Consider the following 15,837-nt stretch of genomic DNA (forward strand, 5'->3'; position numbering starts at 1 on the left):
ATTTTTAAACCAGTGCTAATTTTTCATGTTTATACTGGATAGTAGTTTGTAGAAATCTCCTTGACTTGGACAGCTAAAAAGGAAGTTTATCCCTTACTTCTTGTTGGCCCACATAAGGACGGGCAGAAACTGAAGCCACTCCAGCATTATATTGGCTGTGTGATTCAGGTCATTGTCCTGCTAAAAGGTGAACAGTTGCTCTCATGCACTCTAGAGCAGGTGTTTTTCAAGGACGTGTGTGTCCATCATCTCACACTCATACCAGTAGAGGCTTCTGCTTAAAAGATTATCCATTCCTACACAGCTATAATGTGGGTTTAGTACAATGCTCAAAAGCATTAAGGGAACACTTAATCATCGCAGTGTAACATCAAGCCAGTTAAACATTTAGAAAGCACAACCAATTGTTAATGAGTTGCTTTGGTGCAAATTAATCCAACCACCAAAAGGAAAGGTTTTGCATTTGGTGGCCACAGACAAATTCTCTGAACTGGGAGCTGGTTCCACAGGAGAGAAGCTTGATAGCTAAAGGCTCGGCCTCCCATTCTACATTTGAAAACTCTAGGAACCACAGATGAGCCAATAGAAGGAGGCTAATGCAAGAGAAATATGAACTCTCTTGCTAATTCCAGTCAGAACTCTGGCTACAGCATTTTGGATTAACTGGGGGCTAGATAAACTAGATAAATATAACTGGGTATCATCTGCATAGCAATGGAAATTTATAGAGTGTCCCCTTATGATAAGAGGGACATATATATAGTAAAAGGAATCGAACCAAACACAGAACCCTGTGGAACTCCTTAACTTACTTTTGTGTGCATGGAACATTCACAAACTGGAATTGATCTGCTTTAAGCTACAGATTTTTGAAACTGAATCATGGAACTTGCTTTCCCTGATTCACTACCTTCTTTTTCAGAGGGGCAATAGTATCCAGTTTAGTTTAGAGTGAGGCTGCAATATTATCAACAAGATAGTCGAGTTGAGGTTGAGTAAAGTTAGGATGGCTGCCATCCTTGATACATTTCTCTGAAATAAAAGATGGAACCAGTTCCTTAATTTTGTCAACATCATTTTCAGATCAAGTGAAATACTATAGTCGATTTTTTAGGTGATGTAAAGGAGGATAGGAAAAGAAAATGGGTTTTGTGGAAAAACTATTAAATGATCAATTTCAACACCATATGTCAAAACAAGATCATGGGTATAAACTCAGTGTGTTTATTTACATTTTGGGTAAAGCCAATGGAGTCTAATAGTGAATTAAATGCAGTTTTGACACTGTTATCTTCAACATCTACATGGATGTTAAAGTCACCCACTATAATGACTATCTGCAATAAGAACTAAATCCGATCTAAGAATTCAGTTAAAAATTCAGAGTAAGGGCCAGAGGATGGTGACACATAACAGTGTTTTTTGCCTTTTTTCAGTTTGGATCAGAGAGGCGAAGAGTGAGGCTCTCAAATGAATTAAAAACTATGTTTAGGTCTGTGATTGATTAATAAGCTTGAGTGGAAGATTGCTGCTACTCCTCGACCACAACATGTGCTTCTAGGAACATGATAATTATGTGACTTGGGGGTGGTTGACTCATTTAGACAGACATATTCCTCATGCTGCAGTCAGGTTTCAGTAAGACAGAATAAGTGATCGTTACTTTTTAGATAATTTACAAACGGAGATTTAGATGAGAGATCTAATATTTAACAGTCTACATTTGATTGTTTTCTTTTTATATAGTTCTCTGAGAGGCGTCGTCTTTTTTTTTTAAGTTCTTGATGAATCCCTCCACAGACACTCACAGGAACAGGAGCACTGCAAGACCATACAACATAAAAGTTTTTGGAGATGCCATGGTGGACATTATACTGATTTGGGGGTGGGTCAGTGATCAGTGGGTAGTCTAGGGAGGCATGCAGTCTTCTTGGAGAGTTCAGTTGACATTACAAAGTTAGTAAAACACAAGAATCCCTGTTACTGTACTTCGACCCCGATCACATATGCGATATGCACAGAGAACTTAGCTAATTGGGGGCAACTAATCCATCTCAGTAATTTTTAAACTAGATACATCTTTTCAGTCTTATTAGCACCGGTGCTACTAGACATTACACCAGCCGGTACTGGATGAAACATTGTGTAGTGCTCTACAGCATAAAAAAAACCTCTGTCTGTTTTAACATTGTCTCTGTAGGTTTATATATATCTGCGGTAAACACAAAAGGCAGCTGAAGTGAAACAGTTTCTTTAGGTCACAGTGTAAGATGGTTGACAGCTAAGTGAATTCACTGAGACCACTTTGTTAGATTTAATCTCATGGCTGGTGACAATAGTATGCTACACTAAACAGGATGTCATTACTTTTTTTTTTTTTCAGACATTACATTTAACAATTAAAACATTTTTGCTGAAATAGAGGAATAACACTATGGACACAACTATTTTCCTGTAAATGTACAAATGTAGATCTGTACATAAATGTTCCACATCGTTTTCTCTCATTAAGTTTTCCTGCATCAACTTTTTCACTTTCACTTTTTCATTGTCCTCCCCATCATCTCATCTTTCCCATCCGACTATCATGAGATGGTGCAAAATGCATAGGATTGATGTCATTGGTTAAAGAAATAGCACCTATTCTGTCCCATCTTCTCCTCTTCTTCTTGCGTGAAAACAGTTTGTACCACACTGTTTCTGAAACTGGTTAAGCACCAACATAAAAGTAAATGTGGTGTGAAAACACTCTTAGTCATGCAAGAATACAGCAGTGCATGTCAAGATACTTAAACAAAGGAGATGTGTTAAAACTCACAAATTTAGCGTGAGTATGCATGCAGCTCCTGTTTTGCTTATTAAGGATTTATTGCAGCAGACAAACAGCTTTTTTACATTTGCATGTTCTGTAAAGCTTTATCACACTGGTGTATTCCAAATAAATGTGCTAGTTTTGATAGAAAATGTGATGCTTGTTCAACCTTTCAAGCATAAAATGTCCTGAGCTTTCAGTACTGAACTGATTTGTATGAAACCTAAATGCAACATTCACGTGGTGTTTCACATATTTTTAGATTCTGACTAAATATATATTTTTTTTATTCGTTGAAGTCTCTTTCATCAAGACAAAATCAGGGCATTCTTTTCTTTGGGAATATATTTTAGGGGGTCCAGATAAACTAGGAGGTGTGTGCATGCAGGGTCCTCTGGTGATTCTGACCCAGCTATGAACAGTGCCTGAAGTGTAATTTTACTGATTAAGTCAGTCGTCCAATTGAAAAATGTGCGCAGCCACATGATAATATCATTCATCCTAAATGAAGAGCAGGACCAGCATTATTACAGTCCCGTGTCCTAACATCTGTCCTCGGTGAAAACTAGCCAGTGCTATATTTAGCCCACCCATCCGGCTTTATATAGGTCAAGAATCCCATCTACACTTTTACTGCTATGCTTCAAGCCTGTAGCATTTTTGTTTCTTATGTAGGGTCCTGGCAATTAGATTTCTCTGACCATTCCCACTCCTCAACCAGACTCAGACTAAACAAAATTTTCTGATAGCAAAATGCTAAGCTAAGAACTTCTGAGGGTCAGTGTGAGTTTCTCAAACGTGAAAAGTACCTGACCATTATGGTGTTTCTAATGATTTCCTCCAATTCTTACAGAATGTAAATAGGAGGGCTAAAACATTAGAACCGAAATAATAAACATAGAGTACAATTATCACTTTACTGACAGCTTCAACAAAAACAGAGAAATTATAACTTTGTGAAAGTACCAACGGAGGAAGTAAAGACATTATTCCATTTAATATTCAGTGAATTAAATGTACAATAAGATTTGAAACCAGGTGACTGTATATGTATAATACCATGTATATGTAATTAACATATGTGGCTCATACATCAAGAGCCTCCTCGACCAGGAGGTTACAGATCACTTACTAAATAATTTACACTATGCTCCTGCGGAAATGTTTTTGTAAATTGCAAGACAGGCTTTCAAAAGAAAATAACTGTTAAATGTAAGGCACTTCCCTGATAACTAATTATTTTTTGAATTGTGCCAAATTCACAGCAGACATTTTAAGCACATTATTTTTGTCACTTTAACAAAGCCATCTGATTAAGTGTTGTCATAAAAGAGATCTTGGGCCAATTAGATAAAAAAAAAAAAAAAAAGATGGGCTCGCAGGCAAAGAACAATCTGCAGATTTGTTTCCATGCCAGCTCCAGCAGACGGAATGAGAGGGGTGGAAGAGAAGGGGATCTGGGAGGCGAGAGGAGTGGGAGGCAGGCTCCTTTTTCATCCCCAGCACTCATCAAAACCTTCAAAGTTAATTCGAGGTCAGTTCTTGTGCATACTACAAAACTGCAGTTTGCCAAAAAAAAGGTGTGTGAGTAAAGACCAGGCCTCCTGTCAAGTTAACATCTCTAGGTTTGTACTGTCAACCAGCAGTGGGGTGGCAGAGTGAAATCAAATCATCGTTGCCCCCTGCCATGGGCTGCAGAACAGATATCTTCCCTTGCAGACAATGATATATAAAAATAGTATTTGAGCAGGTGCAGAGTTTATTTTTGACTTTATTAAATAAAAAAATCACAATATTTCTCCCAAAGGTATAAAACAATTATTTCAAAGAAGTTCTAAAAAAAAAGGTCTTTGTTTAAATGAGGGGTTTCATTAGTGGATTGAGGCAGAGCAATCTAAAGAGTAGAGTGCCACTGTAACCCCTAAGGTTTGCCTAAGGGAGGACTATCACTGAACGTGGTGCATGTTAATCTCCATTACCTTGATTATGTGTGGGCCACTGTCTGTATATACTGTTTGTTCAAAGTCAGGGTGACTTTCTTTTACTATGCTTCATTTGCCTGTTGCAAAGGGAAACAGAGGGGGAGAGATGATGTGGATGAGGAATGAGGGGAAACAGGAAGATGAGTAGAGGAGTAAACACTGAGACAGGTGTCTGGCAAGGGACAGTGATTAGATTTATAAACCAACCAATGTTATTGTCTCTGCTCAGGGACTGCCATAAGACATTAAGCACTAACTGAAGCTCCCAGTGTCCCACAGCAGAGACACTTTTCCTTCCATCTCCCTCCTTGTACTCCCAATTCACCTCGCTACCTCTCCTTAGTGTCACTTTTTCCCTTTCCCTTTTTCTCCTGGGTGCGATTAGATTTTCTTCCTCGTATCTGACCAAGATGGATTGGCCTTGAAAGCATCCTTTCTGCTTCTATCACCCTCCTTGCATTTTCACCTCCTCAGGCTGGGGTGTGTCATCCTTCTCCTCTGTCTCCCGGCATCATTGGCTGGCACACAACATTCAATATTTTCTGCAGTTGGAGTGGAACTGAGCACATTAGGGATGGATCTGTTAAGGAGATCACATGCGATGCCCAGCGACCATTTCTCTTCATTTGAGAGAGTCTGTCTAACTGCCAATACTATGGATTTTCTATTAGGTTCATAATCATGACTCCATGATTGGGAAAGTGATTGGTCGGGCTTCTTGATATGAAAACTCTACTTTCAATTTTTTGTCTGTCAAGACCCACAACCTGTGTTATTAGATGGTCGTTTGAGCAGTTATATAAAATGTTCCCTCCTTTGCCACCATCAACTACCCACTAGAGCAGGCACAGCTTGATTCTGAATGCAGACTTTACTGCAAAACCTGTCAGGAAAGAAATCTCTGCTGTGCAAGTGTATATATGTTCGGATTCCACTTTGTAGTTTAACAGCTTAATAATTTCAAAACCTGTTCAAGGCTGGAAATAAGCCTATTAGGTCTGAAGAGTTTGGTTGCCCAACACAGAGATTAATATTTCTGAGGCCCACGGAGGGTTAGTAGCCAGAGGAAAAGATAATTTAACTGAGCAGACATTTTATTCAACAGAATAAATGACGAGGCTAATACTAAATGTCTTTTCCTCCTCATGTCGCCCTATAGGTCATCTGATGGTGTGTGCACAGCAGGAACAGTGGTCGTGAGTCGTCTAAAGATGGGGGAGATGGAGGAAGTCGATGTAGACCACATCACCACCGACATACCATCGCAGAAGGTAAAACAGCAGAGTGACCAGGCCAAGCAGGAGTCTCCGTGCTCTAGATGCCTTGTGTGCTCTAATGCTAGGATTAGAGCTCAAGTCCTCCAATGAGATTAAATAAACTTGAGTTAGCCCTAATGGGGATTTGCAGGATGTGTGTGTGTGTGTAGTCTCTGTGTCCGTGAGTACGTTTGTGTTTTTGTCTCCGTCATGTGAAGAAAAAAATTAGATTGGCATTCTGATAATGTTTTATGTGAGATTTTTTCAGCCAGTCGTTTTATTCATTTGACCAAGACATTTCCTGGATGTGGCTTTCTTGCTGCCACCGCCCTTCTCCGCTCTAAGCTTCTACAATACACATCGCTTAACTCAGCCTTGAAGTGACTCACATAATCATGGGAGAGCAAGAGGACGGAAAAGCATTCTCCTTCATAGTTCGACAGTAAACCAAAGATTGTGTCATCCAAATGGGGTGCCACTACACCAGACATGAAGTTGTATGTACTCTGATTTCACTTAATTTTCCATATATTTCCATTGGTGACATGAATGTGTGCTATAGAGACAGTATGAAAGTATCTTCATAAGAAATAAAGAATGAGCTTTAATGATGTTTTTGTTTTATAAAGGGGGAACACTGATTTACTTTCACCACAGCACAGCTCTGCACAGCCCCATGGAGACCTGCAGTCATTGCCTGCTGTTGATTTGCTGTTGTGTGCGTATTAGTTTGCGTGCATGTGTGCAGTGCATGTGTGTGTATGAATCACTGTCTTATATAATTGACCAGGGGCTCATACATGGCTGACTGGCGTTCATTTCTACCCACCCCTGTTGCTGGTGCAGGGAGGTTCCCTGCAAGGCTCCAGAGTGTCACTGACAATCTGCCCATGTCGCCTTGATGAATGTGTTGCCCTGTATGTGTGCGTGTGTGTGTGTGGGTTTGTGAGTGCGTTGTCACAGCACATTTCCCCTTGTGTGAGTTGTTTCTGTTGTAGAAGATGAGCAGAGGAAAGAGGGAAGGAAAATGACAAACATTAGGGAGGGCTCACTTGAGACTCAGCACTTACTTGCGGGGAAGTTCTTGTTCAATTTACCTTAGTTGTGTGCGTGTCAGGCTGCCTGAAGGTGCATTTGTCTGCAAATGTGTGTGTTTGTGTGCCTGTTGAGGGGTGGGCGCACTTGTTTGATCATTCCCTGTCATTGCTTAGGTGGCTGTTGCTCATGAATATCCCACTGACCCTGTAAAAACAGTCAGCTGAAACAAGAAAGAGACTCCAGTCACCTTTGATCTGATCTCTTTACATATTTTAGTCATCAAAGAGCCATCGAATACATGCCGTCCACTGCCTGAAATTACAGTGGGTCTCATTTCACAGCTGTAGCCCTTGGCTCATTGTTAATACTTTTTATTATCAGAGACCTTGCTTGTACGCTTACTGCAATTTCCAGATGCCAGTTGTTCAATGGAAACGTTTTAGATTTAGATTTGTGCGCGTGTGGGAGATTGGGTGTTGGTTTGGCGTCTGTTATTCAGAATCACTTCCCAGGCTGGGAGAGGTGATGGATTGTTTCTAGCAGTCATTAAAGTCCTTTTCTGGGGACAGGTTCGGCTGTCTAGCTGTGTTAAATTGTTCATCAGACAGGGCAGAGCTGACATACGGCGACCAAGAAAGATTGTTAGTTGTCAGTAATGCTTTGATGAGGAGTCCCAAACTGAACGGATCAACAGGCAATCATGGTTTTCAGTTTCAAAGGCCCAGCAGGGGCAACAGTTTAACATGGAAATATGTATTTGTGTTTCATCATGTACACATATTGTAAAAGCGTATAGTTTTATTTTTTCCACCTTTTTAAAAGAAAATCATAAGGAAAAAAGTATAATCTGTGATCGTTAGCATATCCAACTTACTTCCTACGTTTCCACACCCAAAGAGCACATATTTAACTAGCTGTACTTGTTCATGGCGTTACAGGTTAAGTGTGGAAAAAAGAGCCCTGTGCATGACTAACGTGAAGTATTTTTAAAATTGTGGAAGCATTTTTTGGATATTTTTAGTTCTGTTCTAATGTTAGCAGCTCTGTTCTGCTCTTTTCCTGAATTCATGTGGTTAGTTATGTCGTTATTTGAGTTAACTAAATCAGACATTTTAAAGCAGATTTTTCTAAGTTCTATCTGAATTCAAGGACCTATTGTTTCCACTAAACATTACTAAACATTTAGAGCAGTAAACTGGCCACTGTTATCGCATACTGCATACAGTATGTGCTTGCTGCATGTAAGAATGGGAAGCTTGACAAGCATGGCAACAGTAAACAGTGGGGATGGGGCTTCCTGGCAGGTTGAAATAATGAAATACATTAAAAATAATGGCCAATAATGTTGCACAGTAATAGGCTGTAATTAAGCCAGTAGTTAAGAGTCTTTATTTCTGTAAGGTCAGGTAAATGAAGAACACACATGGAGTACCAGACATCGTTGCTCTTGTTTTTCCTACCTTACATTACCTTGTTTGTTTTTGCAACCGCTCATTATTTTGTACTAGCTGCTAACTGTACTGTAAGTCTCTGCACATTGAAATTTACCATCAGCGGAGGAAACAACTGTATAGTGAATTGATAAAGACTGAAACGACAGTAGAGGTAATAAATTACCAGCCCAGCGCCCAATGTGACAGCTGAAGGAAAACACCTGCTGTGATATCACTGATTGCAGTGAAGCCAGACGTGAAAGTGGCTCGAACATCTGAACTGAAAAGAGAGCAGTGCAGCAGCTGTTTGTGCTTTGTGATTCCATCTCAGTTTAGTATTTAAATGTTCTCTTTGCAATGTGCATATAATATTCAGTTGCCTCTGTTTCTCTCTGTGTTTGACACCACAACAGGTTAATTCAGTGAAATTAAATAAAATTGTTAAAACTAAATCTGAATTAGAAAAATGCAAACACAGACTAACAAAAAGCACAAATTCACACTTTCATGCACACTACTTTCTTTTAGTTTAAAAATGTAGTTCTAATGTCCTAATGTAGTCAAGTTTAATTCAGTTTGTTTGTTAATTTCAGTAAGAAAAAAATTCTGTCAGCTGCTTTTGAGCAATCTAGTAGAATCAAAATTAAGTAAGTAAACTACTGTGAGATTAATTAAAATAAAATTGTCTTTCTTTCTGTTCTTTTCCTTCTCAGTGTCCCTTGGTTTGTGAGTCTGCGTCCCATGCCTGTGTCGACAGAGAAAACCCACTTACGGGCCCAGGTATGGTTCACAATCTGTTTAGCTGTAATTGTATCTTTTGTTGCTCAACATCGTGACAATCAAGGAAAAACTGAACAAAATTCATCCCTAATTTCACTTTTATCATATAATTTTATATTTTGCTTCTTTATCACCTTGCAGATAAACTCACCTTGTAACTGCCTAAAAGAAAAGCTTGAAAATAATTCATATAATGCAGTGTTGGGGTTGTTAATATTCTGTAACATCTCACTTCATCCTCTTCGTCAAATGTTCCTTAATGTTAAATCTTGAGGTTTTAGGCGACAAGAAAGAATAGTGGGGGGTATCAGACACTGAGGTAATGCACCTGGTTCAAGGAAAAGATGCCATGCTAACCACAGGAGACTAATTTAGGGGCAACACACAAAGCTAGAGCTCTGATAAAGAGAGAAAGTGAAAGACGTGTAGAAAAGGGATAAACTTCAAAAGGTCACGACTCTTGCAGTGTTGAAACTTCACAGACCTTGCTCAGAGAGGACTTGGGGAAACTAGTTTCCTTTATTCATCATTTGCATTCATCTGTTTTCTCTTTTACTCAGATTCCCACCATCTCTCTAGCTCCATAGCAACCCTACACCTGTTGTCATGGTGTCATTGTCACTTAGTGTTTCTACTGTGATTAGCTAGTAAACCGCAGCCATGTTTGCAGGTGCACATCTGCAGCCCGTCAAAACAATAGCCTCCCTGCAGACCCTGCCAGATTGAGTAATGCAATTTAGTTTTCCACTTTTATTACCTTTCAGAAATGAGCATACAGAGAGCAGGGAGATGGGGGAGCCCACACAGCACGTCTCAGGAAGTCATTTTCTTAAGAGGTGTCGGGAATGGAAACAGAGGCGTATGATTGGTCGTCAGATTAGTGTGGTGGCAGGGGGGAGTTCAGGGGTTAATCCCTTTCTCTGAAGGAGGTGGAAGTCAGCAACTGTCGCTCCTCCATTTAAGGTTGTGCCTTTGCCCATGTATCTCTTACTCCCATTTATTTTTGTCATCCATTTCACTTCACTCTAATTCCCAAGCCAGCAATGTCTGAATATCCCACTTAATTTAGATACAATAATGAATCCTTTCTGGGGTCATTCAAGGGCCAATCTTAACCTTAATCATCATTAATTTGAACATCAACTTCATTATAGAAAAATAATAATAAGCTTCTCTCCAGCTTCTTTGGTTCACAGTCATTGCCCTTTAGAGGATCCACACCACTTCCGATTTTAATGATCTTACTAGATTTTTCAATTACATTTAAAAACAGATCTTTAAAATATTTGTTGTTTTGATGCTGAAAATTCGTTTCTTACTAAGTACTAGTGTGTGATAAACATAAGCATTAGAAACACTCTTTGTTTCTGCTCAAGATTAAATTCTTTATATGGATAGATAAACAAACAATATTTTTAAATTACTATGTTTAAATTGCCAAAGAAAAACAGCTGTTCGCTGTTTTTTTTCTTAAACAAGATGAAATATTGTAGGCAGCAAATGAGTAAAAATGCGAGGAGGCAGGTTCGCTTTGGCAGTTTTGCAGCACAGACTTTATTCTTAAAATGATTTGTACCTTGCAAGTCGATTAAATAGTCTTCACATTTGTCTTGTTGGTGTATTTTCTGACAACACACAAGTATTTTGGGTATGTTTTTATACTAAATGGTTGCACAGAATTAACCTGGAAACAATAGTACATTGCTAAACCGGTTGAAATCAACCAGGCAAATTAACATCCTCTTACTATAGAAGAACTCCAACTGTAGTGTGCGTCCATCTGCACTAAGGAATCGCTGCTTTTAACCCTTGAGGACAAATGAGTAGCATCAAAAGGATTAATGACTTAGACACGTACAAAGATAACTTTGACTGGTGCCATTCTAGGGCACAATAGTAGTGAAGGGTTTGGTTAGGAAAGCATTCTCCGTCCTGTCGGCAGGAGCAGAAATGTGGTCTCTACTTTTCAGTTTAAGCTAAAATGTTTTACTGGTACTGTGCATGTTTGACTGCCTAGAGCAAGATTGTCAGCATTTCACCCGGGGTGCTTCAACTCTGACTTATTGAATGACTTCGTTTTTGACTGCAGCTGTGGAAACGAAAAGGAGTAGTAAACACAGTTCAAGGCACACAGCTTTTTGCCCTCTGCTGCCAGCATGCAGATAAGAGCATTAGAGCTGGTTTTCATCCCCACCATTCGATTGTTGCTATTAGCAAGTCTCTGCAAAAATTAAGAAGACAGAATTTGGATCTGTTCTATTGGTTTACTTGGGTGGTGGTACCAAGCAAAGTTTAAGAATGATTCAACTGTGCCCAACTGTCATACAATAAACAAGCAATTAAAATGGAAATGGAGGGAAATAATAAGGCAAAGATTAACAGGGAAAGGTCTCTGAATTTCAGCCTGCAATGCAGCTCCTGAAATAGGAGCAGGGAAAGGCCTTGATGATGAGAAACACCTTATCTATGGCAGACACAGTTATTGATTATTGAATTTAATTTGAGCTTCATACCTTATGTGACTTTTGAGGAGTTTCGGTGTGTGGCATCCTTGAGGTTGCTGGCTGTCAAAGTGTTTTAGATCCTGTTTTCCTGAACAGACTAAAAAAGTAAAAGGAATATGTTTGATGTGAGCGTGATGCATTTTCTGCTGTGTCAGATGGTTCTTTCTTACCTCCTTTTGTGTCCCTCTCTCAGTGTTCAAGAACCCAGTATGTAAGGTGTACAGATTTCAAACAGTGGACAGCAAATGGATGCTTGTGCGGGAACAAATGGAGGAGTGCACATTGTCCTTCAGCATCCCCAAACAGCTGCTCTCACTGTACATTCAGGAGGACATGAGCAGGTAAGCCTCTCAGAAATCACTGTTGAATTCCCTGCCACATTTCTCACTCCCTCAGATAGCTGCTGTCCTGGTGTGTGTAATCAGCCGGTAAAACTCACTTCAGCTGCAACCTCATTATGTGTACAGTGTGGGTACCCAGCTTCTAGACCAGCTTCACCAACCCACTTCACTTTAGAATAGGCTCCTATGTTCATTCATCTTACAAACACACATTAATGCATAGCTTCTTCCAGCCTCATGAATCTTTATTAAAAAAACAAAGTCCTGCAGCTTCTGAACACGTGGTGACTGTTAGTAACAGCAATCATGGGTTAATACCACAGGTTCACCAATTCTCAGGACATCAAATATTCCTCGAGCATCTGTTTTATCAGAAATACAGCAGTGGGGCAATTGGTATCTGCTTACAGTGCAGGCAAACAAACTCACTTAGTTTTAATAAAGAAGTCAATCGATAATTGGCATCATGCCATGAGCTACTACGGTCTGTGCACAGTGTGAGAAGTTTTATACACAACAGCAGGTCAGAGTAAAGCTAGTTACTTTAGGCTTTGTTCAAACAGACTGTTTTAATTCAACCCTTCGCAGTAAAACAACACAGGGGAGAGTGTGCAGAGGGTAGAGGTTGGTGGGATGTTTTGTTGCATGTACTGGAGAGACGATGAATTACAACCTGGGAAATCCAGTTAGTCAGAGTGTGTTTGAAAAGTCAGAAATACAGCACAGTGGTTTGTAGAACTCACCACAGGATTGTACAGGTGGAGCTAGTTATCCCAGCAGCACCTACACTACCTCAGTACCCTTTTCATAAAGATCTGGTGACAACAGAAATACAAAGAAATCCACTACAACGCTCACTTGTATGCATGTGATTTGCTAATGCAGCAGGTGATGCCATGCTGCAGAAGAAGGTGAACCAGATCCAACTGCCCTAGTTGTATTAAAAACACTCCCTGTTGAAATTAATTAGGAAGCACTGTGGGTTTTCACAGCTAGTAAAACTTTGAACTAAGGCTTACTGAGTAATCTGAGGTGTGCAGTCTGTTGCTCACAACTCATCATTTAAGAGCTCAGTGTGGCATGTGCTTCTTCCAAAATTTGAAACTCGCCCACTGTTTTACAAATTGTTGTTTTATTGTTTTGAATGACAACTTTTGGGTTATAACTAGTTCGTTATGAATTCACATGTATTCATGTAACAACAATAACAGCAACAGGATCAGCATTGTGAAAATGAAAGATAAACAGCATTTAAAGTTATTTTAGGTTATTACTGTGTTAAAATAAAGACAGCTTAAAGACAAAGAAAGGTGATGTTTTACAAGGTGTGAACTCATAAGTAGATCAAAGAGTCCTTTCCTTCAGATTCGACCAGTGTTTGTCGAGACAAATCGTTCCTCAACTGGCCTGTTGTCCGTGGCAACCATTTTCTCATGCAAAACACACAAATCCATCTATACATACAGAACACACACACAGCTTCAGATGATTTTTTAATGCTCACTTTAATACTAACTAAAAAAATGATGAGCGCGGTGGTGGTTGAACACCTGATGGATCACACCGAGCTGAAGCATACACTCGCATCCAGAAACATACACACAACTGTCAACTTCATTTGACCACACACAGACACAAAGAAACAGTCACAGAGCAATCACTAACTGTTAGACCAGACAGGCTTTATTATCAGTTTACTTGTCAAACAGATGAACTGCAGTCTGTTCACATGCCCAGACCACGGTTCTCACACATCTTCTCTCAGTATCCCTAACACTGCTTACTGTTTAAAAAGAAGATGATCAGCTTTGCAAAGCGATGATATAAATCATCTCTAAATTTAGAAGACAATTATAGAATATTTATTAAATGTCTTATCTGTTTAATAAAGCTGACTACCATATACAATGTTTGTTTATTAATAGGCATGTGTACCATATCTCCGGCTCAGTCGCTTAAGCACCTCTCCTATAATCCTCTTGAAATGTTGTCTTTCTCCACGGTGCCTTTCCATTTAGCTGATTCTGTCAGACAGCCTCACACTGGTGCTAGCTCGGTGTTTTTAATGATTCAGTTAGTGCTGCAAACTTGCGAGTGCAGCAGCGGATGGTGGGTGGCTTACTTTGCTTTACCCACTCTCAGATAATCTTGGATGTTGCTTCCTTCTGTTTGTTCGCTTTGATGTCTACAGTCATGTTCTAATCTAACTCCGCGAACACAGAGGTGGCTGCTACTTCTCCACTCCTCCAGTCTAGAATCTCCAACATAGCCTGTGTGTGTGTAAAGATAATGGATGCATATGTAGATAATGAGCAGTATAATTTAAACTCGTTAAGGGCTGTCTGGTTTCCCGTTATGTTTTTTTTTTTTAATAAAGAGCTGTGATTTTGTATTGAATTCCTACATTTTAACATTCAGCTTTGCTGTTACCTGATTGTTCTCTACATTATGGATTACATTAATAGCTGCGTGTTGGATGGAGACGTTGTTTTGTTTTGTTTTTTTTCCTCTAAGGTGCAGCATGCATTGTGAAAGGTTTGCTTTTCAGTCCCCTCACGCAGGTTTTATTGACCCAACACACAAAGCTCTCTGTGATTAAATGGAACAAGCCCTATAACGCACCATGAAATAAAGGTGACCAGATGAGAGGTCGCTGCTCTTTGGTAAATATATTCTGTGGTCCTAGTTAACTGTCCAAGTAAATGTTAACACGTTGTTCGTTTCTAAGCTGATTTTCTGGAGATATAAGCATCTATATAATCTATTGTATTTCAAGTGCCTTTTGTTACTTTTAGATGAATGTGTATGAATATATTACAGAAACAAGAGAAACATACATTACTGCACATGTGTTGCAGTAATGTATGTAGTTTAGCCTTGTTGATGACTCTCTAAGTTACAAATACAGGCTAAATTGTGGTAGCCTGGCACTTAACTCACTTACAGTATGTGAGCCAGGTTACATATTCATAAGATGGCAAGCTAACGAGAGACTGCACCGGTGAATTACATGATTCATTGAAGGGGCTGATAAATGAAAGAAAGCTCTTGGTATTCATCTGGCAATGAATGGGACTCATTGTTAGTCATAACATTATCCATCCATCCGTCAGCTATACCCACTTATCTGTTAAAGGGTTATGGCAGGCTGGAGCTGATCCCAGCTCACATTGGACAAGAGGTGGGATACACTGTGAACAGGTCATCTGGCCGGGAAAGAGATGACCATTCACACACACTTCACATCTATGGGCAGTTTAGAGTCAGAGAAAAGAGAGTACCCAGAGAAAACCCGCACAGGCACAGGGAGAACATGACGACTCCACACTGAAAGGCTTCAGTCAGTCAAAGTATTTCTTATTATATTCACCATGCAATTCCAAATATTAAACAATAAAAACTTACATTTGTTTTAAACTATACATTTAGCTTGTATTGAAGCACTTTTCCTAAATGTCTTCTGTTAGATGTAATATCAAATGACATGATTAACATGGTGACCTGTGATCCACCCGTCTATACTAACCCTTATCGCTTCTAAACTGAATTACTCTTTAGTCGTTTTAGACCCTTATTAAGGAGGCTATAATATATCATTCTGTCCACCATCTCACTGCCTTTACACCCCCATTTAGCAAGCAGATAAGTTTATCTATTAGTTGTCCTTTCACTATTAGTTACACCAGGATCA

General features: G+C 39.5%; 1 protein-coding gene across 6 annotated transcripts in view; it reads left to right on the forward strand.

Annotated features, from left to right (window-relative positions):
* inpp4b (inositol polyphosphate-4-phosphatase type II B) overlaps nt 1–15,837 on the forward strand; it is a 124,981-nt gene that overhangs the window by 59,926 nt on the left and 49,218 nt on the right. For all 6 annotated transcript variants that reach the window (XM_026359898.1, XM_026359897.1, XM_026359899.1 and 3 more), the window contains 3 exons: nt 5,954–6,065; nt 9,235–9,301; nt 11,999–12,146. In XM_026359898.1, the coding sequence (XP_026215683.1) occupies nt 5,954–6,065; nt 9,235–9,301; nt 11,999–12,146 (327 nt within the window). The remainder of the gene's footprint in view (nt 1–5,953; nt 6,066–9,234; nt 9,302–11,998; nt 12,147–15,837) is intronic.

This window comes from Anabas testudineus, chromosome 1 (assembly GCF_900324465.2).
Source record: "Anabas testudineus chromosome 1, fAnaTes1.2, whole genome shotgun sequence".
NCBI classification, from domain to species: domain Eukaryota; kingdom Metazoa; phylum Chordata; class Actinopteri; order Anabantiformes; family Anabantidae; genus Anabas; species Anabas testudineus.